The 25,155-nt window shown below is 36.5% G+C and overlaps 1 protein-coding gene across 6 annotated transcripts in view; it reads left to right on the forward strand.

The window, feature by feature from the left end:
• The window catches only part of LOC120531589 (unconventional myosin-Ic-like), a 169,872-nt gene that overhangs the window by 119,478 nt on the left and 25,239 nt on the right, over positions 1-25,155 (forward strand). For all 6 annotated transcript variants that reach the window (XM_039757128.1, XM_039757134.1, XM_039757132.1 and 3 more), the window contains 15 exons: positions 7,604-7,759; positions 9,192-9,307; positions 10,460-10,658; positions 10,776-10,856; positions 10,936-11,115; positions 16,610-16,708; positions 17,074-17,187; positions 17,331-17,402; positions 17,519-17,638; positions 18,182-18,264; positions 19,693-19,798; positions 19,914-19,994; positions 22,697-22,788; positions 22,945-23,039; positions 23,888-23,934. In XM_039757128.1, coding sequence (XP_039613062.1) covers positions 7,604-7,759; positions 9,192-9,307; positions 10,460-10,658; positions 10,776-10,856; positions 10,936-11,115; positions 16,610-16,708; positions 17,074-17,187; positions 17,331-17,402; positions 17,519-17,638; positions 18,182-18,264; positions 19,693-19,798; positions 19,914-19,994; positions 22,697-22,788; positions 22,945-23,039; positions 23,888-23,934 — 1,641 coding nt within the window. The remainder of the gene's footprint in view (positions 1-7,603; positions 7,760-9,191; positions 9,308-10,459; positions 10,659-10,775; positions 10,857-10,935; positions 11,116-16,609; positions 16,709-17,073; positions 17,188-17,330; positions 17,403-17,518; positions 17,639-18,181; positions 18,265-19,692; positions 19,799-19,913; positions 19,995-22,696; positions 22,789-22,944; positions 23,040-23,887; positions 23,935-25,155) is intronic.

Consider the following 25,155-nt stretch of genomic DNA (forward strand, 5'->3'; position numbering starts at 1 on the left):
CAGACTTGGATTACAAGTACAGTTATGCCCACTATGGTATTAGTGGACCTGTTATGGGTCTGAAAATGGCATAGTAAAAGACTACCCCTCCCTTATCATTCCAGCATTCTTTACTAGCCGTGTCTTATCTTTTTTTTTTTTTTTTGAGTTGACTTCCAATTGCCAGTTTTACTTTCTTGACTATTCACAATGAAACTGTTATATTGTGGTGTGTGAAAACCCGAGTCTGAACACCACCAGACAGAGACCACGTCTTTATAAAAAGCACACATGTTTATTCTCCACAAACACAGTCCCACACAACACACAGTGCTCCCAGCACTAATCACCCCTAATCCAGGCCTTTCTCTCACTGTCCATGGGCCGCCTTTCTTCTCTCCACGGGAGCTTCGTCCTGCTCCCACTCCCAACTCTAGCTCCCTGATTGTAGGGAGGTGACCCCTTTTATTTCCACCCAGATGTGCTCCAGGTGCCTGATGACTTCCTTCTGGCAGCACCTCCTGGTGTGGCGGAAGTGCGGCTCTTGCATCCGGAAGCACTCCAGGTGTCCCTGGAAGGATCTTCCTCCATCTTCTTGGGTGTGGCGGAAGTAAACATTTCCCAGGCTCTCTGAGATTCTGGGCGCCCCCTGGCGGTGGACACGGGCCCCAATGGGCTTGAGCCTCCTTGCTCCTCTCTCGTGGTCCTCTCTAGATCCAGGGCAGTTGCCCCCTCATAGCCTGGAGGACATATACGCATTCCAGGCGTCCCGGCTGGGTCTGTCCCCCAGACTTCTGTGACAGGTGCTATTAGTTTGTTTAGAATGATATTGCTAGTGTCAAGCATTTAAACCAGATATGATGGACATGTCTTTGTACACTTTCTTAAATATGCTAAATATCATTCCTTGCATTATAGTGTTTATAATAGCTTTTGTTGGGGGTATGATGTAGCAGTAAAATCTGTGGTCATTGTATGACGAGAAAACTTAGCCCCTGTGAGTATACAGCATTCTTTCCTCATTTAGAGATGAATGAGTGACAGGCAAATCTTTGATGAAAATGGAAGATTAGCAGGTCGTTTTTAATCATTATTGTCAAAGTTTACTTTAATGAGGATGTGCTGCACTGTGCAATCTAAATTCTGAAATGTAGGGGAGTGGTATTGGATACGGAGTATAGACTTTCAAATTTTGAATTAGAAATTAATTTTTGTTCAGGCACTGCTGAAAGGGCATATATCAAAACTGTGAATATATTATTTTTGTTTAACTTTAGATTTATTTTAATAATTTCACTTTCAGTTCTTTTTTTGGTTCAGACCCTTTTTTTAAACACTGGCCATTTTCAGTCGTCTTAGTTCTACAACTTCCTTGCTTTAACATTAGAAAAGCATATGAACTTCCATTTAGACTACTTAACCCCCCATCCCTTTTCTCTGTTACACCAGCAATTCTCTGTTGGAAGCATCTTTTCACTCACAGTTCATAATATCCCTAACCCCTTGTCAAAATTTGCTGCACACTACTTTAGAATGTGTCTCTTATGCTTGGCACCAGTGTAACTTTTCATTGAAAGTTTGCTTTTAAGACAGAACTAGGCAATGTGGGTTATTAGAGGAAAAATAAAGCTCTCTTAATATTAACGGTAGTTTACTTCAGGTTTTCTTGGGACTTTCTTTTCAATAAATATGAGCTCTGCACTGCCTAAAGCGGGAGTTTCACTGCTGTAATTATTTTTTTCTCTCATGGGGTGGAAAGACCCTTGAGGGCATACCCTAATCTAATAATAAGACAGTAACAACCAAATGATCCAAGTAACACCAATGAGCTCTCACTCAAGTTGTTGTCCCTGTATTACATAACTAATCCAGCCCAGTTCATAGAATGCTTCAGTGCTGTGCTGCACTCTGAGGTTCAGTTTCAGCATGGAGTTTAACTTGCTTAAGAGCTTGGTCCTGAAAACCCAGTCTTCCTTCGTGCCTAATGGCTATCGTCTTGCACATCATGCCTGTCAGAATGAGGTACGCTTTCCTAAAACTTCTTCGCTTATTTCCGTAGTAGTCGCCAAACTGTTCTGGAACAGATCTCCAGCCATAGAGTATGCCCTGTATACAAAGAAATCTTGAATTTTATGGCACATTTTTGTACATGTCAGATTTTTGTTGCATGTCTGATTTCTGTTGGATTACTTGTGCTTTAAGAAAATATGTGTACTATGTTGCATTATTTGTGTGTATGATTGTACAGAAAAGTAAACATGTAGTTTATGTGTCAAAATAAAAACTTGATTGAATTTTATTCAGCACTGTCTAAAAGTTAAACTGGTTAATCTGTGTTAGGTGTTTAAATGAATGATTTAGGTAGGTTATGAACAAACTCTAGTTATTCTAATGTAAGGTTAGAAGAAGATGAATCCTGTCCTGGCAACATAAATTACAAGACCAGTATATAACAGAGTTTCCACCAACTGCATCTAATATGTGATACTGATGCCATCACAGAAGAAAACTGTAATTGTTAATGACAGTGATTCTGCTTCTCAAACACAGTCTGTTTTTCTTTCTATTTTTTGTTAGCATACATCATACTCAATGACTCCATTCCTTTTGATTAAAAAATACTGATAGGTGACCCCAAACCCCAGTCTTTAGAGTTCCTAATCCACAATTGGTAAAAAGTCATGTCACTTTTATATATGAAGTACTGAACTAGAATGTTGACCCCAGTTACATCTACTTTTGTAAATGATGCATCCGCCTGCGCTGGAAGAAAACAAAATGTCTGTGAGAGATACAGTATACGCAAGTGCCTTGCCCAGTGTCAAAATACAACAGATGAAAGTTGTATATTTCTTGTTGATAGGACAGCCTCTTTAGCATGATCCAGTTATTCTTTATCTATTGTCTTTATAAACAGATCCTCAATTATAACACATTTAGTAATTGAAAATATTTTAAAACTGAATTTTTATTAAAATACAATAACAGAATATAGTTATATACTTAAGTGTCTGCACAGGTATGGTCTGCAAAGGTGTGCTTGCTGTTTATATGAACATACAAAGTTTGACGGTTGACAAATGTGAGGAGGTCATTCAGTTCATCAAGCTCACATGGATGATGGTTGCTATTACATCACATATAAAAGGAAATTTGATCTTATTTGTGGAACAATTTTGAGCTTACTACAAATGCTTACCTGTCATTCTTCCATATAAAAACATAGGTTTAGTTGATGTTATTTGCCTTGCTTTTTGCATTATAATATGCAGCATAATATGAAATAGTGTGCTTCTAGTGTAGTTATCCCAGCCTGTTTGTATGTTGATTATTTGTTTGTTTAAAGGAGAGGTAGATGGCAGAATTGTGAAAATGCATCTTTTAATTACTTCCCTCTACCGAAATACTATATGTAATGTTTATGGAAATATGAATTGTCATCAGGTATGCATTTTTTAGCTCTGAGTTTATATAATTGGAGAATATTTGTGCTGGGTTCTGCAAATCCAGAATGAAAGCATGGCTTTTAATTTTTTTTCTTTTTCCAAAGCTGCCCAGTAAGCTACATCTCATGGTACTGCGCATTTAATATTAATGCAGATTTCACTCATTCCATAGAATAGAACAGGTGATGGGGCTGTTTCATGCCACATTGTGCACCGTGCAAAATTGCTGTACATCAGTGGTAAGCAACGTCAGTCCCGCAGGGCTGCAGTTTTTTGTTCCAACTTAGCTGCTTGATTTGAAACCAGTTCTTACCAATAATAGATGTCATCAACTGTCATGGCTTAGTAGAGTGTTGATTCTCCCACTTTAAGCCATTGTAAAATTAAAACTTTTTTTTGCTTTCAAGACTATCATCCATGTGATTGGTGGCCTTTGATGGGCAATTCTCAGTCCTTCACTTTTTTCTGTTTGGTTTCCTTCCAAGTATTTTATAAAACCAGACACTTCACTATGAATACACACAGGTATCAATGGAGACGAGCCAGATCGAGAACTGCTTGATTCTCTGTTATTTGTATCTTATTTGTAATAAGAAGAAATTAAAATTACTGACTGAAGCAAGTGTTAACAAGCACTGTAACAAAAATAAGGCAAAGTGTTGCTTGAGCAATAGTGCTTCATCAATAATAATTGACTTATCATTACGAAACTGGGTTGGAACAAAAACTTGCAGCCACTACAGCCCTCCAGTGCCGACGTTGCTCACCCCTGCTCTAGATCAACACACATCCAAGATATTTACCCATGGATGCCTTCTTGAAATTGATAACATTAAAATGTTTCCTCATTGTGTTTCTTGAATATGTCAACCGTACATTACACCACTACCTTAAATCAAAACTTAGTAAACTGCAGAAATGCACTGTGGCAGCTGCAGCTGAACACATTGGTGTTAGGCTGATGGATACCTGCTGGAATGCATTACTGTAAATTAATCCTCTTGCTGCTCTGTCTTAAGTGGTTGTCAGAACAAAAAAAAAAAAAAAAGAGCTGTTTAGTCATTTCGCTGAGTGCAGTTTTAAAATATAAGTAATAGAGGCCAAAGAATACTCAATTAAGGCAGCCAGGTGAGGCCTTCTGAGAGAGCACAAACATGACAAATCAGAGGAATTTCTCTTTCAGTTTATTATTATTAAGAGCACCTCAACTAAACAGTCCAGCGTGGCATGCAATAATGCAATCATAGTGTGGCTATGGTTTGAAAGTTGAGAGAGTACAAGCAAGGACTTAAGACTGAAGAGTATATTGGTTTACAAGTATGTATCTAAGGGCTTGGGTACTGCTTTTGAAGGTATGAATCCTTTTTGCATTGCTGTTTTATGACCCTTTGACTGTTCATCGTGCACTGCTCTAAATTCCGTTTCAGTATTAGCCATGGGCACTTTAAAAAACATGGGTTAAAACCTCTAGTGCACTATGCCGCTTCCTAAGGAGCCTCTCTTTTAGTGACTCTCACTATTTGTTTAGACAAGATGATGAGTATGACTTTCCTTATAGGCTAAGTAGTTTTCAGTGATCATAGACACATATGAACCACACACCAGCACTCATGGATAGGGTATTAAATATGTAGACATCTTAGAAGTAATGTATTTTTATGCATTCATAATCAAAGGAAAAAAGAGTTTGACATCTCTGAAGTACGGTAGAGGCCAGTCACAATTTTCAGTTATGTATGGTGTGAAAAAGGTGTTTAATTACTGCTTTTCAATTATATAACAATTCCTGCATTTTCTAATTGTGAAAGAGAGTCATCCTTTTAGTGCTTCATGTGCTTTAATAAGACCCAAACATACTAGCAGCCTACTTGAGGTCTGATCCTTGGTGTCTGGGCAAGCTGGAGTAACTCTTCAAGAGACACTATAGATCACCATCTGAGTTTCTAGCTTCAATGGAAGGCTCCACACAAGTGATGAAATACAGTAAGACTGTGGGTGCAAAACACATATGCTACTCACCAGATGGAATTAAAGTCAAACTTAAAAGCCAGAATGGAAAAGACTTGCTTTCTGTTTCTATAAGCACAGAATCGATAAAAGTATGCATGATAGTAATTTGCCAGTGATTTTGATTCAAAAGTAGAAGATGTCGTCTCCAAATTTAAAACACATTCACACAGCCAAAAATAATCACCAACACACTTACATTCATGTAAATGTTCAAAAGATATGTGTGCAGGACTGCTACACAGAAAAGCTGGTGGCTGAGTGGAAAGTCCAGCTGATTTCACAAGGAAGTTCTCTGCTTGCAGTGCTATGAAGTAGTCTCTGTAAGGTCGAGACTATGAGTTCTTCTGCAGCTCGCATTGTAAGGAGCTCCTCCTTCATGCATTAAAGAAAAATGAATGTACTTTCATTTGGTTCTAGTATAACATGATTGTACAGCACATGCGTACAGTATATGAGATGTGTTTTTAGTAATAAATTCTTGGCGATGTAGAAAATAAAGAACAGACATTCAATTTATTTTTGTATGTTTTGTATAGGACACTCCATATTATGTGGAAAGGAGGACTGTAGTTTCACACCTTTCACCAACATCTTTCAAATGTTTAACGCCAACTACTGGGTAGTGAGCACAAAGTCAACATTTTTGAGCAATTCTTTGTTTACCCTTTCTTTAATTTAGCTTTTAGAATTTGAGGTTAATACAGTCAATTGGTTTAATAGGATCTTGTACCTTCTTTTATATTTTTTTATAATGCTTCTTACACATATAATAAGCAGTTCAAGCATTCTCAGGCTGAGTGACCACCTTTTTAAAGTTGCTTTAAACCTTGTAGTTTCTTTATTAAAACAATCACATTCATATACATATTGCTAAAAGTATGTTTTCTGTTTTTTTGTTTGTTTTTTTGTTTTTTTTTGGGGTAATTTTCTGTAAATAGCTACTTATCATCCTTAGTTTGTTTCATGTTTAAAATTCACTGTGAAAAAGCAATTGGTATAATAACTCTTCATAATACTTTATATTATCATCTCTGGTTGATTTATTCTCCCCCTATTTGTTTTCAATGAAAAAGTTTATTCTAAAAAGTAGCTTTTTCAGTTAGTGTAATGTAGTTTGTCTTAGTAGTATTTGTATATAGTAGCTTAGCAGTGTTTCATTAAATATACAACACACAGCAATACTGTATTTAATTTTTTCATGTCATGTAATGCATTAAACATTTTATGAAATTTTATTTGAACATTTTCCAGATAAAGCATACAGTTCTAATGCATGAAGTATTCATTCCTGCCAGTTACCATGCAGTGGGTGAAATACTGGCCTTTCAACCACAAAGTTGTCAGTTCAATTCCTACTTCTCCTTCACTGTCTGATACTTAACATGTAAACCTGTCAGTGCACAAATACACAATAATAATACTCCAAAAAAATCACAGAATAGTTTGTTAACCATTCTGAAGTTTTAATTAATTTACTGTGTTTATTGTCCCATGGGAAGTTATAGCTTGTCCTTGCAGAATTTAGTGCAAGGCAGGAAACAACCATCAGTAAGCTGCCACTTATACACCCATCCACATTTATTTATTACGGGCAGATTATTATGGAAGTAAATAAATATCTTTTGGATGTTGGGGAAGCCAAAGTAGAAGAACAATGATCAAAATCACAGCAGAAAGTGGCTTGGCTAGAAACTTAATCCAGTGGGATAAGGTAGTATGTTAAATGTTGGAGGGCTCTTGCATGTTGCTAGTTATTTTAAACGGTATAATGGAAATTGGTTTTGACACTAGTAAAACATAAATTTAGAGAGTATTATTTTGTGGAACAAATTACAAAAGTTAAAATCTGTGGAACTGGCAAAGCAATTTCTTAATGTCACTCTTAAGTTGTATTATCACAATTTACTTATTCTTTGAGATGAAGTTTTCATTTTAAACTTTGGTTTTGTCAAGGTCTTCCATTTCTGGTTATAATGTCTTAGTACACAAAGTGTAAGTATAGTATCTGACCATTAGCACACTAGGGCTTATCTTTGGCAATGTCCATAATGTTAATTGTTATAAGTTGTTTTTTTAATGTATGGGCCTGTGAGCTCCTGCATTTAGGCCACCTTTTCAGAAGACAATATTTTTCTGATATTAGATTTCTGTCACTGTGCACTTTGCAGGCCTCGGGAAGTGAAGGAATACGGGTGATGATGGAGAGCGCTCTGACAGCGCGGGACCGTGTTGGAGTCCAGGACTTCGTCCTTCTTGAGAACTACACCAGTGAAGCAGCCTTCATAGAGAACCTTAGGAAGAGGTTCAAGGAAAACCTTATCTACGTAAGATATTTAAAAGGGTTCTTGGGATGTTGAATAATCACCTATGAGCATTGCCCATTCTGAGAGGTTTGACTGATGAGTGAAATAATTAGGGGACAACTTTCTTTGACTAGCTATATGATGTTTACTAATATGGAGACAAAAGATAGACTTCCATAACTATTAAGTACACACAAAAGTCATCCCATAGTTATCCATCACCAACAATTGTATTAATTTTGCTTAGGTTAAAATTTCTCATATCTATTCTCCTAAGTTAAATTCAGATATGAAAGGTTAAGATGTCTGTAATATTAAATCTTTGGAAGGTGTATCACATGACACGTCAGACATATAGTAGAAGTGTTGGTCTTGGCTTGCCATATCACCTTTTGATTTCTGTTACCAGATATATTGTTTATTCTAATCAATAGTGTATTTCCGATTGTATACTCCTTGCTTGAGTGGTGTCTTTTATAGAAGACCATCTGGCATTATGACTTTTTAATTTTATTGGTATATGTGAATTGTTGTACAGAAAACTGCACCTAATTTCATTTTATTATTTTGGAGGTTTAAACAGACATAAGTGCTAGCTTGAAAAACTGGTTTTGACAGTGTTAGTGTATAAGTACATTGTATCAGCAGTGAAAATGCTTTCTAGTGAGAAATACAAAATTTTAAATTAATGCAGTATTGTGGTTAAAAAGTGCAGGTTTATAAAGCCATGTGAATTAAAGCTTGTACAATCACTCACATAGATTGTAACAGCATCTCTGCTCTCAATTTTGAATACAATTGCATATCCTTTTAGAATGTAGTCTGGTTAAATGTCGTCCATCCCTCCCCCACCTATCACACACCACACCAACAACCACACACTCACTCTTCTCTCTCTTTCAGCTCTCTTTCTAACTTAAGAAATTCTTGTACTTTTAGATACGGTCATCCTGAATTACAGGGAACTTTTAGTTATGTACTGATTCTGTTAGATTGCCCACTCTCTTTTAAAGGGCTCATATACACAGTTGTCCCGAGATGAATAAAAATGGAATTCATTCTTTACATAACTCCAAAACCTCCTATGTGTGTTTATAAAAAGAGCACATTTCTCCTTCATTAGCAAGGAATAAAATGATTAACTTACTCTTGGAAGAACTGCACTTCATTCATCTTACAGAATACCAAATGCTTTAAGATTTAATGCGTTGGGCATACAAGACGTTGTGGCAGACCAACAGCTAATTACTTTAAAATGGTTTCTCTGACTTTTTGAACACTACCTGTACATATGGCTTGCATTAATTTTATACATGTAATTTGTGTTTAAAGTTTCAATGTGTTTATCTGCTTTAATCACCAAATTAGAGTTTAAGTTTGACTGTATTTGTTCATTTTCCAAATTTCCCAGTAACACCTTTATTTATTTATTTATTTATTTTTTCTTTCACAGACGTACATTGGATCAGTGCTGGTATCGGTAAATCCATACAAGGAGCTTGAGATATACACCAAACAGCATATGGAACGCTATAGAGGTGTCAATTTCTATGAGGTTTCTCCACACATGTAAGTTAAATAATTTTAATCATCACTTGAGTATTAGTCCGCAATTAGTAAACACAAGTTTAGGTTAGAAAACACTGTCTGCCAATAGAGACTGAAGGTTTTTGAGAATTGTAATGGTGAAGAGAGTATGACATAGTCTGGCGTGAAGAAGTAAATTTTGTACTTAATACGTTCATTTGAGAAAACAGATTTTGCTACTAGAGATTTATGAAGAGACTATAAGGGGTAAGAACTTGTCAAGATAATTCCATACACCATAGAGACAGTCTATTCACTTACTGAAAAAATATATAGACCTTATCCCCATAGTATATAGCTGCATCAGTCATAAAAAAGCCATAAAAATATTACAAGCAGGCAGTACCCATTTTGTCCAGCAAGTTCGATTGATTAGCTAATAGCTAATTTTTCTTAATATTAATCTTTAATGTTTTTTAAAAGCATGAGCGCATTCAGTTTAGCTACACGATTTGAATGTTAATTCCAAGTTCTTGTTTTTTTTCTATTTAAAATGCAGTTACCCTTGATTTTCCTGAGTATCTGACTCACTTTTTTCCCTCTAACATAATTTTGCAGGATCATGTTTATCATCCATTTTAAAAATGTTAGACCTATATTTAAATCTTATGTAATCCTTTCAAGACTAAAGAGATTTAATTCTCTTTACAGAGAGGGACATGCCCTTTATAACAGGGATGCACTTGGTGGTTCTCCTCTGCAGTTTCTTATGCTGCTGTATGTTTTGGGTAGCTTGGTGGCAACAAGAACTGCATATGTTACCATATTCCAGACACTGTCTTTCTAGTATACAATTTGCTGGTATTGCAGTGTTAAAATTGTAATATATAATACCATACATCAATCCTTATATTATGCTCCTGTGATTTTTGTTTTTCCCTTTGTCAGTCTTGTTATATCTTCCTTCTGTTTTTCCCTATGCCGTTTAATATAAATACTGGCATACTTCTTTAAGATGTAATCTGTAGCATCAGTGTTTTTTGTTTTTTTTGGGGGGGTAAAACGATTTAGCCACTAAAACTCTTTTCCTTCATTCTTCCCATTCTAGGATTGTGACCATGTCCAAGTGTGTGGGAATTTAATTGAAATATATATATTTTCTTTTAATCAAATTCTAATGCATTTTTGAAACAGATACGCAATTTCAGACAATTCCTTTCGGGCAATGAGAACAGAGGGTAGAGATCAATGCATTCTAATCTCTGGAGAAAGTGGTGCTGGAAAGACTGAGGCGTCAAAGAAAATTTTGCAATACTATGCAATAACCTGTCCAGCTAGTGAGAAAGTGGAGGCAGTGAAGGACAGATTGTTGCAGTCCAACCCAGTCCTAGAGGTAACCTTTAGTGTGTTCTGCTTAATCCTTGACTGTTTATACATGCAGATTTGTTAATGTGGATCTGTCAGTATATGTTTTGACATGTTTTGTTTTTTTTTTTTTTCCTCCCCAAAGGCTTTTGGAAATGCCAAAACCCTCCGCAATGACAATTCAAGTCGTTTTGGAAAATATATGGATGTTCAATTTGATTTTAGGGTATGCACATTTGGGAATATTTGTTTTCCATTTTGTTATCATTTAGTATTTTAGTAATTCCATAATTCCTTGATTGCAGGGTGCACCAATAGGAGGACACATCCTAAACTATCTGTTAGAGAAATCCAGGGTAGTTCATCAGAATCATGGTGAGAGGAACTTTCATATCTTCTACCAGCTGATTGAAGGAGGTGAAGAAGATCTACTGCGAAGGCTTGGTCTGGAAAGGAATGCTCAACAGTACCAATATCTTGTAAAGGTAGGTGTTTAATGATCTGAGATTGCTATTAGAAACGTTATTGTTTTAGCTTGATATCACAGAGATAATCAAGTATGTTGGAACAAAAATATTATTTCAGCATCTATATATATAATTCACTAAGGCAAGACGACCATGGAAAGCACGCCGGAAGGGGCGTGGATTCACTAAGCTGCCGACAAGTGAGACACCTATGGCGCACGCAGGAAGGAGCCACGCCCACCAACTCCAAGACCATTGGATACGACGACAACTCGCAGAGCCACGCCCACCAACTCAGACGCGACGACATAGAAAAAATGGCGTCATTTATATTCGTCTGTCGTAGAGGCAACATGCAGCTCCGATCCACGCTGACTGTTCATAGAGGCATGTTTCTCGCGGAGGTGAATCGCCATATGCAGTGTGTAAAACGGTTTGCGAGGGGTATCCCATGGGATCCTTAAAACATTCCTTTACAACTGAGGTTAAAACACAATGAAGTAAGCGGTCTTTAAAAAACGAGTTTTTGGTTTTGACGCACGACCGCGTGACTATAGCAAACTGTTTTACACGCTACATACAGCAATTCGCATCCGCGACAAACATGCGTCTTCTTAGATGCTCCTGCACTTTGTACACACCCCCCTAACACCGTAGTCGGGTGTCTTGGTGGATTATATATAGAAAGGAAGCCAAAACCGCACAGAGCAATGAAAAGTCTATGTGAGTCACAGGTGCATCTGGACTGTACAAAGACTCGAGTGACGAGTTGGAGGTGGGCACATGAGCAGGCAGTGTATACTGAACGAGAAACCAGCAGACTAGCATGACGGAGGGAGTGGATTGGATGTCCTTCTCCTCTCCTCCCGTTCCACCCTGAGCACCGCACGGACGATTGTGTGTTGGTTCGTTCCGTGCATTGGTTAAAACCCAATGAAGGAAGCAGTCTTTAAAAACCAATAAGCCCTGTGCCTCTGTTTCATTACCGTCTCAACTGCTTCACCAATGCAGGCCCCGCAACAGGCAGCCAACCGAGTAACCAAAGTCTTTGGTTTCAGGGGGGAGTATGGTTACAAAGCTGAAACTTAAAGGAATTGACGGAAGGGCACCACCAGGTGTGGAGCCTTTCACTTCATTTGACTCAACACAGGAAACCTCACCCGGCCCGGACACGGACAGGATTGACAGATTGATAGCTCTTTCTCGATTCTGTGGGTGGTGGTGCATGGCAGTTCTTAGTTGGTGGAGCGATTTGGCTGATTATTTCCGAAAATGAACGAGACTCCTGCCTGCTAAATAGTTACACGACCCAACAGCGGTCGGCGTCCAAATTCTTAGAGGGACAAGTGGCTTTCAGCCACGTGAGATTGAGCATTAACAGGTCTGTGATGCACTTGTATGTCCGGTACTGCACGCGCGCTACACTGAATGGATCAACGTGTGTCTACCCGGCGTGGGTAAGCCATTGAACCCCATTCGTGATGGAGACCGTGGCTTCCAGTTGTTCCCCACAAATGAGAAATTCCCAGTACGTGCGCCCTTTGTAAAGCCCCCCATGGTCGGTTGGTGGATTATATATAAAAAAAAAAGCAGCCGGAACCGCAAAGAACAATGAAAAATCAACGTGGAAACCGACTGAGGCGGTGTTTGGAAAATTAACAGTCAACGTGACTCACAGGTGCATGTGGACTGTACACAGACGAAAGCGACTCAGGTAGGGAGTTGGGGGCGGGCACATAAGCGGGCAGTGCGTACTGAACGAGCGCCGTTCAACCCCGTCCTTCGCTTCAGAAGGAGAAAGCGTGACGGAGCTCCTCCGGTTTTCAGTCACGGACAATTGTATGTTGGTTCGTAGCGTGCATTGTTGCAATGTTACTTTTCTTGGTGATTTATTAAATTACGGATTTTTCAAATGTTTATTTTTTCCTCTGTGCTTAAAAATCATTTAAAAAAGCGGCCTGATTATGCGGCGTATGCTACGCTGCGAGTTGGCTAGTACATGATAAATGAGTTGCACCTGGAAAATTTATGAATATTATCACTTTATAGGTTGTTATACGCCTATTGCTGCTTTGACACAATGGCATTGCCATTAATAATGTTAGTACTTCTCTTTGTTTCCTAATGTAATTGTTGGTAATTGAGTCAGGTCAGGTTGGGAAACATGCACTGTTACAGTGCATTGCCACACCGAGCAGCTCAGGATCCCAGTTGGCAACCCCCCCAGGATGACACATAGTCCAGTCCCACCCTCCGGACATGTCCCCTTCGCCTTTTACAGCCATGTGGGTCCTCAGCAATGAGGATCCTGCAAGCCGGATCATCCACAGGGAATCGTGCTACATGACTGTAGTGCTGTAACTGACGCTCCCTCACAGTGCATTTAATGTGTCTAATTTAGAACTCCATAAGCAATGCTTGTTCAACACAAAATCAAACATGTCGTACCCAAGAATTCTCCGATGGGACACATTATGGAAGGAGTTCAGTCTTGATCTCAAGTCACCAGATAGCATCCGTGTCACTTAACCATATAGCAAATTAGGGAGCACCAAGACTCTAAAGCCTTAGACCTTCATCCTTTTGCAAAGATATCTGGAGCATCACACACCCCTTTCCAGTAAGTTTATGCCCCCCATGCTCTCCCAATCTGTCTGCTGATTTCATAGGAAGAGTCATCAGAGACATGAATGCCACTGCTGAGGTAAAGAAACCTCATGACAAGGCTGACATTCCTTATGCAGACAGACACACTGCTGATGGCAATGCCCAAGAGGTCACTAAAGGCCTGGATCTTGGTTTTTATCTAGGCACTTGCAAGCCCAGACACTTGGACTCCTCACTCTGTCTCTTGAGAGCCCCAATCAGAGCCTCCATTGACTCCACAAAGATCACAGCATCATCTGCAAAGTCAAGATCAGTGAATCTCTCTTCACCAACAGATGTCCCACAGCCGCTGGACCCTACCATCCTGCCCAACACCCAGTCCATGCAAGCATTGAACAGAGTGGGAGCAACAACACACCCCTGACGAACCCCAGAATCAACTGTGAAAAACACAGAGGTTCTGCCTTCACTCTGCAAGCACTCTCAGTACCAGAATTACAGGCCAGCCATGATATCCAGCAACTTCAGGAGGATCTCGCAAAGTCTCAATACCTCACAGGGCAGCTCAATCAAAGGAGTCAAACACTTTCCGAAAAGCAACAAAGGCCACAAAGAAACTCTGCCTTTATTCGCTTTTGCACTTTATGAGAACCATCAGTGGCCACAATGCTGTTGATGGTACACTTTTTAGGGGTAAACCAAACCGCTCTGGTTGCTGGTAAGTGAGCAAATGATCACAGATCCTATTGAGGAGGATGTTAGCAAGGACCTCACCAGGTACAGAGAGCAGTGTTATCACCCTGTAGTTGTAGCAATCCAGGCAATCACTCTTCCCTTCCCAGGTAGAAACAACAAGTCCTGCTTTCCAGTCAGTTGGGATGACTCCTGTCTCCCAAATGGAAGTAGAGACAGCCTTACCACCAGCCTGGAGAAGTTTACCCCGGATAGCACAGATCCCTGCAGCCTTCCCTACCCTCAGCTGGTTCACCACCTGTGCAATCTCAATGAGATTAGGTGGTTTACAGTTAATTGGAGGATCAACCTCATGAACCATGGACCCAGAAATGTCCAATGTCTTACCAGGAGGATCATCTTTAAATAGCTGCTCAAAGTAGTCAGCCCAGCTGGTCACAACTGCAGCATCAACTGTAAGGACTGTTTCATCACCTGCCTGGACTCTGACTCTCTTCCTCTGAAAGCAGGATGTGGGTCACTAAACTATAGATGGAGCATCATTTGCTTACAGATTCCTCTAACGCCTCCGTATCTGCCCTCAAAAGCCCTTGCAGCTGTCCTTCTCTGTTCCCAGTACAGACTGGAGTTACCATCTGCGACTCCTCTCAGTGATATCCAGGGTGCCCTGCAAGATGAAATACCTCCTTCTGGGAACACCAGCAACCTTCAGGTTGATGTCACAGAAGGTCTCCCACATCACATTAAAATTGGCAGTGCTATAGGTTAGACTATGACCTGATTGTGATATAGAAATTTTAGGTACTACACTCATTGTTGCCTAATATACAATTTTTCTGAAGTGCAGACAATATTCAGATTTGGAGATATTCACATTTGGAGTGGACCTGTACAAAGAGAGTGGGACACCCTTGCTGCAATTCTTCCTACATATGCAGGGCGTGATCTTAAGGACTGTCTGCGTGCTGTGCAGATGGCAAGCCACGTCTCATAATATTGACTTCTAAAATAAACATTATGATATATGCTTTAAACTAGTAATTCATATTTAATGAAACATTCGAGATTTTGTCGGCGCATTTTAATCGGCGCTATTTTGTCGGCGCGCATATGTCTAGCGCGCAAATGTCGGTTCACACCTAAAGCTCATCTTTTGGATGCTTAATTAATGGTGTTTATCAAAAAAGGAATGACAAGAAATTCGATTTAATTACAAATATCATAATTAATTGTAACTTAAAAATATAGTCTTAGTCAAAAATGTATTTGTATACTGACTATTCTGTATTCTAACTTATTCCTGATTGTGTGTATTTTCAAGTTTTGTTGTCTCTTTATGTGCACAGTACTATTAACAGTTTATAAAGCAATGCACTTGTTTTATTTAAAGTAACTGGATTTCTTTTTTTTTGGCAATTCAACATTATATGAAAATACTAAAAGAGGAATGAAAGTTAAACACACAGCATCGCTCTGTAGAGCAGAACAGGTTGCCTTGATGACTGCCTGTGTTCTCACAGTAAAATCTCAGTGTAAATGGAGAACTTCAGAGCGTATATATTATAAGCTAGTCCCAGGAAGGTGTAGTTAAAACTGAAAGCATTTGTCATACTTACCACTTCGCTAAGCTGTCTAGATGTTTCTGTCATCCAGTGTGATCATGAATACAACTGGAAGTACTGTACCCTTCCATCTCTTTGTACATTGGTTTTCTGTCACATGGCTACCAGGAAATATTAATTATAAATTTATTCTAATCTATTACCTTTAGCATATAACGATTTAACTATGTAACGATTTGAGTGAATCTGAGCCTCTTATATCTTCCATTATACTGCTGGCATGCTTATTTTTTCAAAATTTTTACACACTGATAAGGTATTCAGTCTAAATAAAGTGGTATTGGCATTTGAATAAGGAGGCAAATATCAAGTCTCTTCCAAAGCTATGCTTCATAAGTCCATTGCAGGCAGAAACATGCCAAGAATGCTTGCTTGTTTTTGAAAGTTTTACTGCCTGTTCACCATGATCCTAATCTACTTTTAGAAGAATAGATGGGATTGATACCAGAAAATGGAGGAATGCTGCTGCTGCTTTTCATTGTATCTAAGCATATGGACAGTGACAGAAATTAAATATTCTTCTAGGCTTTTAAGTAGTATTTTCTTATTGTGCACATTAAGTAATACTTATTCAATCTGTTGTTAAACAGGGGAACTGTCCCAAGGTGAGCTCCATCAATGACAAAAACGATTGGAAGATAGTAAGAAAAGCTGTTTCAGTCATTGGGTTCAGTGATGATGAAGTGGAGGTAAGGGAGCCTTTTTTGTGCACATCTTTTCCATATATTTTTTTGCATTAGTTGTAACTGAGAATCCACAGAAAAAAAAAATCTTAAGAACTGATATATTAAATTTAAAGTATACAATTGTTGTAATAGCCAGGACTCTGTTCAGTGTAAAGTGCATCAGTTTTCATAGCTTTTTGTGGAATTTTCTCTCAGTACTGGTACAACACTCAATGTGTGCCATTAACAGAACTAGCAGGGTTCCTTCCAGACTTAACCATTCAGTTAGAGATTCAAAATTATTGTGTAGTTGTGCAGCCTGTACAGTTTTACTTGTAAATAGCATTGCATTTTTAAAAAGCTAAATAAAGTCTAATTGATTTCAACAGGAGCTCTTAAATATCATTGCCAGTGTTTTACACTTGGGGAATGTACAGTTTGGAGAAGATGAGCAGAATAACTCCCAGATCACTACAGAAACACAAATCAAATATTTGGCAAGGGTAAGTGTAGGTAGGATTCTACTGATTGTTATGGACTTAATAGTCGACTCTGAGTATTTATTATAAAGGATAACCCCCATTTTAAAAGTTTAGTGCTCAAAAGATACCCAACAATTAAAGAAAACCCGATTTCTCTGTTGTAGCTTCTTGGAGTGGAGGGTGTCCTTCTGAAGGAAGCATTAACTCACAAAAAAATTATTGCCAAAGGTGAAGAGGTAAGAACTGCGCTATTAAAAGCAAAGCTTTTTTTTCAGAAAGTATAATATGTAATTTTACACATTTCATTACCAACACTTAATTTACTGTGCCTACTATTAAATTATTTTTTCAGCTGGTCAGCCCCCTTAATCTTGAACAAGCAGCCTGTGCTCGCGATGCTCTTTCAAAAGCTGTATATGGTCGCACTTTCTCCTGGCTTGTCAGTAAAATCAACGAATCTTTATCTTATAAGGTGAGTATAAAATTAAAGTTGCATATTGGCATAGTTTCCCATCGACAAGCCCATAGATACCTCTATTCTTCAGTTTTTATTTAGCAATGCATCAATGTTTCTGCAAGAAATCGGCACAGGGAGGATATCAGCCTATTGCAGGGGACATCAACCACAAGTACACAGACAAAAATAATAGCCAAATTAAGAGATCTTTATTTCTCTAACAGCATTTGTTTTTATAGCGCAAGAAACTAGAGTTATCAGAAGATAAATATATACAAATATAAGGTAGAGATTAAAAATTATATAGATATAAGTCATCTTAAAAATGTGTAACTTGGTTCACAGTTTAGGTATTAGTTTCTTACAGTATTGGAATTTTAACTCCTTAAACACTGGAGTGGGGATTAGGTCTGGTTGGGCAAATTAACACTTCCATCAGGTTTGCAAAAATGTGGAAGAGATCCATTCAAACGCTACCTTAACTTTTATGTTGATTTAGAATGGGAAATCTAATCAGTAGAATGGCTGTTGTTTTTACAGTTTCTCTTTTTCATGCAGGATCCAGTGTATCCTGGTCGCAAGAGTTCAGCTGTGATTGGACTGCTGGACATTTATGGATTTGAAGTTTTCCAGAATAACAGGTAATTTAAATACTGTTAGCATTCTGCGTACAGCTGTTTACAAATATTTCAGATTTGCTATATAAAATTGTTTTTGGTTCTCATTTCATGGATACTGTATGTCTAAATAGCAATGTGACACTTGCCATAGTAAATTTTTGAAAGTGCACAGCTGTCTGTCATAAGACTCACTAGTGCAATATAACAAATAAAAATATAAATATACATGTATTTGAAATGTTTTGGGGAAATACAATTTCAGTAAAGATGAAGTTAATTTTATATGATTACGGCATGCTCCTAACAAGAAATATGGTACACAACAATAGAACATACGATAAGGAATACAATATTTTATACTCAAATTCAACACTATTCTCTACCCCTTTGGAGAGCTTTGAAACCATGTAAGACGTAATTGAAACATCCATGAGTTCGTCAGAGGCCCAGCGCGCTACCTTAAGGGCAGATTTCTTGGCAAATTCTAAATAAGCTATGGGGAGTAAAAATGTTGTGTATTTTCCTTTTTCCCAATTAGAATAGAACCAATATTCAGGCTTATTATATAGTGGGTGGTCTTATTCCGTTGAATAAGATAAGGCAGCTAGCAAGTAGTGTTGTACATAATGCCACCACAGATTTTTTCAGTATGCAGTATTATTCTGTCAAATAATACTCCAGACACTTACTGTAAGAGAGAGAAGTAACAGTTGTTCCACAACTCTGTGTGACAAGTAGGGAAAAACTTTTTTCCCAGGTGATAATGACAATTAGTGCGGGGCAGTCACAACACATATTAGCTAAGCAGATTCCTAGTGGTAATGCTCACATTTAAATAAGTTCATTAAGTTAAATAAGTACAGGCAATATACATTTTTTGCTTGAATTACATGATGCTTTGCACAGATTCCTGAAGTTTATTTTGTCAATGTCTGATTTCCATTCTCTGTATGACATCTTAATTGAGGGGGCCCTATTTAAAGTTGCTTCAAGTCATCTAAGAAGGAAAACTAAAGCTGCATATACAGTATCTTCATTAATGCAAGCTAGTATAGTTTCTCCCGCCAGTATCAAAGTAAGATTAGGTAAGCTTGGGGAGTGTTTTTAACAAAATTGCTTGTTAGAATCTTAAATTTGACAAGCATACAGTAGGTGCACATATGTAAGAGCATTTTTTTAATTCAAGGAGAAAAACCATTATGTTAAAAACTGGGCATATTACACATAAATTGGCTGTGTAGTGCAAGTTCACCTGTTCATCTTGGAAAATTCTGAACACTTTACATTAGTATCATCCCAATACACATTTCCTTCTTATGTGTATGTGTGTGTGTGTAGTTAGAATATTGGATTGGGGTTGGATAATGGATGGATATATATATATATATATATATATATATATATATATATATATATATATAAATGAATGACTACTTTTTGTGTTCTCAGTTTTGAGCAGTTTTGCATCAATTACTGCAATGAGAAACTTCAACAGCTGTTTATTGAGCTGACCCTAAAATCAGAGCAAGAAGAATATGAAGCAGAAGGTATTACGGTATGGGCACTTTATTCTTTTGCTGCTTTGGCTAAGTGTTATTACTTTTACTGCTTATTTATTTTATTTGCCTCTTTTAACTGCTAGGTTTTAATGTGTTCATGCTTTTCTTTAGTGGGAGCCAGTTCAGTATTTTAACAACAAGATTATCTGTGATCTAGTAGAAGAGAAGTTCAAAGGAATCATCTCCATTCTTGTGAGTGCTGTAAAGTTTTGTGTACTACTGTTCTTTGAATTACTCTATATCTTTTAAAACAATAGAATTGGACATTTTCTTTTTTTTTTACCTAATGCTACCTTGATAGAATTAAGCAGGTATGATAAAATATGTATGGGTAGATATATTGGGATAGATCTTATGTATCACTTTCAATGCAGAATTTCGGGGCACTCTTTGCTATACCACATGTTTATGGTACAGTAGAAATGCTATAATCTGTGCTTTTTTAAACAACTAATATAGTCACAGGTTACCTCTCAAAAATTCAAAAAGAAAAAATAAATAAATGTTTAGTGTTTGTGGCTTTAGAGTATTAAATTACAAAGTTGCAGCAATGTTCTGCTACATTGAAGATGGGAGATTGGCAGTTTTTAATTTAATGAAAAAATACCAGGAGATAGATGTTAACCTTTAAACTGGCCAAAAAAGAAGAAATTCTATGTAAAACCAAAATGAGAAAGCCCAACACACAAACCCAAAAACAATTGAAATTTCTGACTACTAGATACTCATCTTAAACTACCCACTGATTTAAAAATTATCCACAAATTTGGATGATGCTGTTAGCACAATAGCATCATTAATACTTGCAGTGTGGTGGATCTAAAAAATACCAGTGTTATCACTGGATAGCAACAAGAGCCATTACCAAAAACAAAACCACTCTGGAAAACCCAGAATAGCAACACCTATTCTAAGAAACAATTTACAATGATAGTGCGAAAATGCCTAAAACATAACGGTAAACAAAGATTACTTAATTTTAAAAACGTGAGATAAAACTGAGCTCAGAAATTAAATCTGTTCAAACACTGAAATTGTTACAGAGCCAGCCATACAATTCTGAAATACACCTCCTCTCTTACCAACCAAAATAGACTACAGTTTGTTCATATTTGAGATATGGTGTTAGCCACTTTATTTAGTCTTAAAGGACTTAAGTGACCCCTTTCTGTACTCGTATAATGCTATACTAACAAAAACACATACATTTCCAAAGTTATCTTGGGCTTAGTATTGTAACAACATAAAAATCCTTAGTGAGTAAATTCACTCCCTGATTTTAGGCTTATCTTCTTACAGTTCGTTGTTCTACAGGGTGGTCCAGATCTAATTATGCGATCCAGATCGTCTGGATGACTTTGATTTATGCGGGGATGATTCAAGTTAGGCGCAAAGACGATTCGTCATGTCGTCAGTTTCGCACATTTATTGATGGCCCGGGATTTTTTGGGTGATTTTGTATGTAATAAACTTAAGTTATAGCGTAATGAAAATTGCATAATTAGATCTGGATCACCCTATATTAGGAGAAAGGATTTTTTTTATACCCTTACTTTTATTATCCCTTTATGTATACACAAATACTATGCACTGCTTTAATATTCAAAGAGAAAAACGTGAATTATGAGGTTATTTGTATACTGTATATGTGTCGTCTTAATATATGTGTGTGTGTGTGTGTGTGTGTGTGTGTGTGTGTGTGTGTGTATATATATATATATATATATATATATATATATATATATATATATATATATATATATATATATATATAAATTAAAGATATATGTCTGTAAGTGTAACATGATTGTGCAATATCTACTATATATGAAGGAGCACAAGTAACATTATACAATGAATGCAATTGAGAAAAATTATTAGTGATAAGATATAAAATTTAATATATATTTTAGAAGGTGTTATGGATTTGCACTTGGACTTTCAACAAAATAAATATGTGAACATTTGAGCAATTGTTTATTTTTTAACATTTTAAAGAGTGATTAATGAGAGTGTATGTTTGTGACTAGAATGCTGGAGTCTACACAGTGTTTTCAAATAATTGTCCCACTCAAAACAGCATGCCTGTTTGGTTATAGTCCTTTATATCCTTTTAGTGTTGCTTAAACCTTTGGCCTGTAATTAATATTTTATGTGCTGTGTAAGCGATTGCATGCTTTAAGAAAATCATACTTTTTGTTTGTGTAAAAACAATCTTAACAACTATGCCGGTGGATGCTCTATTGTCCACACATTTAAAATAACAACTTGTCTAAAGTGCTATGTGTTGACTGTGTAGTTTTTAGTCGTGATCAAAGTTTGAAATGCCCAACTACATTTTGAATTAAGACCTGTATTCTGGAGTTGACTTTATTTTTGAACAATAATATTAAATTAAATTATCTTAAATCGTAATTTTCTTATAGTTTTTGTTCATGAATACTGATGGTTCTGTTCACTTCTGGTTGAATGACAGAGGTTATAAATCTTCCGACATTCTAGCTGGTTAAAGTTCTGTGACCACATATTCAATGTTTTTTGCCCCTATATCTATTTTGAATCATTTTAAAATCTATGTTAGTTCAATGATGAATAACTAGGTTTATGATTACAGCCATTTAAAAAGCACACTTTGTACTTGTAGTTGAAATGTAATTTTGAAATTTGAGAATTTTATCGTTTCAAGTGATTTTAAGGAATTCACATTACTATTTGTTTAATATCATTTACTTTGACATGACTTTAGATTAAAAATGTTAATGAAATTTAGAAACTTCCAATAGCAGATAATGTTTGAGAAGATGATACAGTTTTTTTGTACATGTGCCAAAACACTATGTTGTTGTAAACTCTTATCAGTATCATTATACCATTTCACTCTTTTCCCATCTCAGGATGAGGAGTGCCTTCGTCCTGGTGATGCTAGTGATCTCACATTTCTTGAGAAGTTAGAGAACACATTAGGAGGACATGTCCACTTTGTCACGTAAGTAACTCACCTAGTAATATTGTGTGACGGTGTATTATTATAGATGTGATACTATAGTGTAAGGAAATATTTAATTTATGGTGAGATTTTTTTCTTGGGGCAGCACAATAGACTGTGATATTAATTATCCACATCATAATAACCCTGTTTCAGGCACAAACTGGCAGATGGGAAAACACGAAAGGTGCTAGGTCGTGAGGAGTTCAGACTGTTGCACTATGCTGGTGAAGTCAACTACAATGTTAATGGTAAGATGGCAGCTAGTCTAACTTTATTGTGAGGAACTTTAGGTTTTGGGATTTTTTTCAATAACACTACTAAATACCACTACTAGAAATGTGTATGCTATATGTAATGTTGTATTTCAAAAAGTACAATGCTGATTTTTCAGAATTAGTTGATTGATAGTTCCGCATTGGTTTACTATAGTGCAAGATGAGTTTATGCAATTCAGATTTAAGATCTTGTTAATATTTGTGATATAATGAAAAATTCTGTTGCTACTATTATGCGAATTTAAAAACCTACAACTCTCTCCTGTTGCATATATTATTGATTTGAATTAGCTTTCATGCTGTAGTTTCAGGTGTTTTTCAAAACTAATTCACTATTATCTGTTGTATGATATAATTTTTGAGTATTAAATAACTGTGCAAATGAAATGAACTTGGTTAAATGAGTGTGCCAGTAATGACTGATCAAAAAATATGGGACTAGAAGCGTGGAAATTTACTAATAAATACAGTAAAAATCATAGTGTTTGGCTTTAATTCATAAGAAATGTTAGTGGGGGCTCCTTCAGCTACATTATAAATTTTGATGTGGGAATGATGTGGATGAGATCTCCATTTTTTATTTTCATTTTTTAAGGAGATTTATTTAAAGGAATCTTGAATTTTCTTCTAGTTTTCCCCCCCTTATAAAATAGCTAAGATTCTTACATGTAGAAATTAATTTTTCCCTTGTTTATTTTTAAAATAATCAACTTTTATAATAAAATTTTATGTCTTGATACAATAATGAATCATTTGTTGGGTAAATGATTTTAAGATATCACAGAAAATGTAAACAAATGTTATATTTTTTTTATTCAAAGGTTTTTTGGATAAGAACAATGATCTGCTCTTCAGGAACCTAAAAGAGGTATGTGGGATGTAATCTGGAAACAGCACAGAGAATCACCTTAACATTTAATGCTAGGAAGTAGAAAAGCAAAGGGTTGGATTTACAGATTCAGAACACCTCCAAATAAATTTCTGTAAAACATTAAAAAATGAGATGATCAGGTGCATCCCTTCACATAAACTAATTTTGGTGAGCTATCATATTGCATCACAGCACCACAACTATTTGATGTCATGCTAATTGTAAAAATAGCATGGTATGTCTTGTGATTCAGATTTATCTCACATACAGTTAAGTTATGGGTTTGTTGTTAACCAGTGTATATCCCATTCAGCCTAAAGACAGAAGTACAAATTGAGCAGAGAATTCTAAAATTATGAAGTAGTTACCAGTAGCTCTTTAGTTTAACTCGGATGTTTGATGCAAGCTGATACCAAGTTCTTATTTTACATTTCATTGTACACAGACTGACATTTTTAATAGCAATTAGGTAAGTTCTTATCCACCATGTTGGTGCACAGAATTTATAGCTAGAGTAGATTTCCCACAAAAATGGTGTGGAAATATATTTCCAGAACTTCTTTAGCCATAGTAAATACCATATGTATTGGAAGATTATTTAAAGGTAGGGATTTACGGGATGCCTGCTTGTAAACTTCTGATTCTGTCTTTTACATTATAAACGGAAAGCTCCTTAAAAGTAAGTCCCCTGAAATTTTCCCCTTCATTATTTTAAGTGCTTGCCTTGTAAAACAAGACTTCTCACCTACTTTAAAGGTATACTCCAAACAAAAATGATATTTTTTTATGTTACTTTTACCCTGTGTTGTTTGTAGTGTTGGCCAAAAAAACTTTTTTTTTCTTTTTATAGAGAGTGGAGATAATAAAGTTCTTGACATAATAGGTGTCAAAGGTGATCAATGCTGAACAAAATGTCATCAATATTATCAACAACATCAAAATGTCCATGAAAAAAAAATCTGTGTGCCAGATATGCAGTCGTACATTCACAGTGTCTCAAACACATGCATTTTGGCTAAAATGTTAAATAAACCATTTCTATAAAATCCTCTCATGAACTACGTATGTATTTGTGATCATAGTATATGTTTAAAAAAATGAGATGATTAGTTTATGTAATTAGAGTATATTTGTATACATTTCAGGCTAAGGTAACTTTAAAATGAATTCCTAAAAAAAATCCCATATATATTTTAAAGTGGGTTTGCTCTGTTTTGA

This window comes from Polypterus senegalus, chromosome 6 (assembly GCF_016835505.1).
Source record: "Polypterus senegalus isolate Bchr_013 chromosome 6, ASM1683550v1, whole genome shotgun sequence".
Classification (NCBI taxonomy): Eukaryota; Metazoa; Chordata; class Cladistia; order Polypteriformes; family Polypteridae; genus Polypterus; species Polypterus senegalus.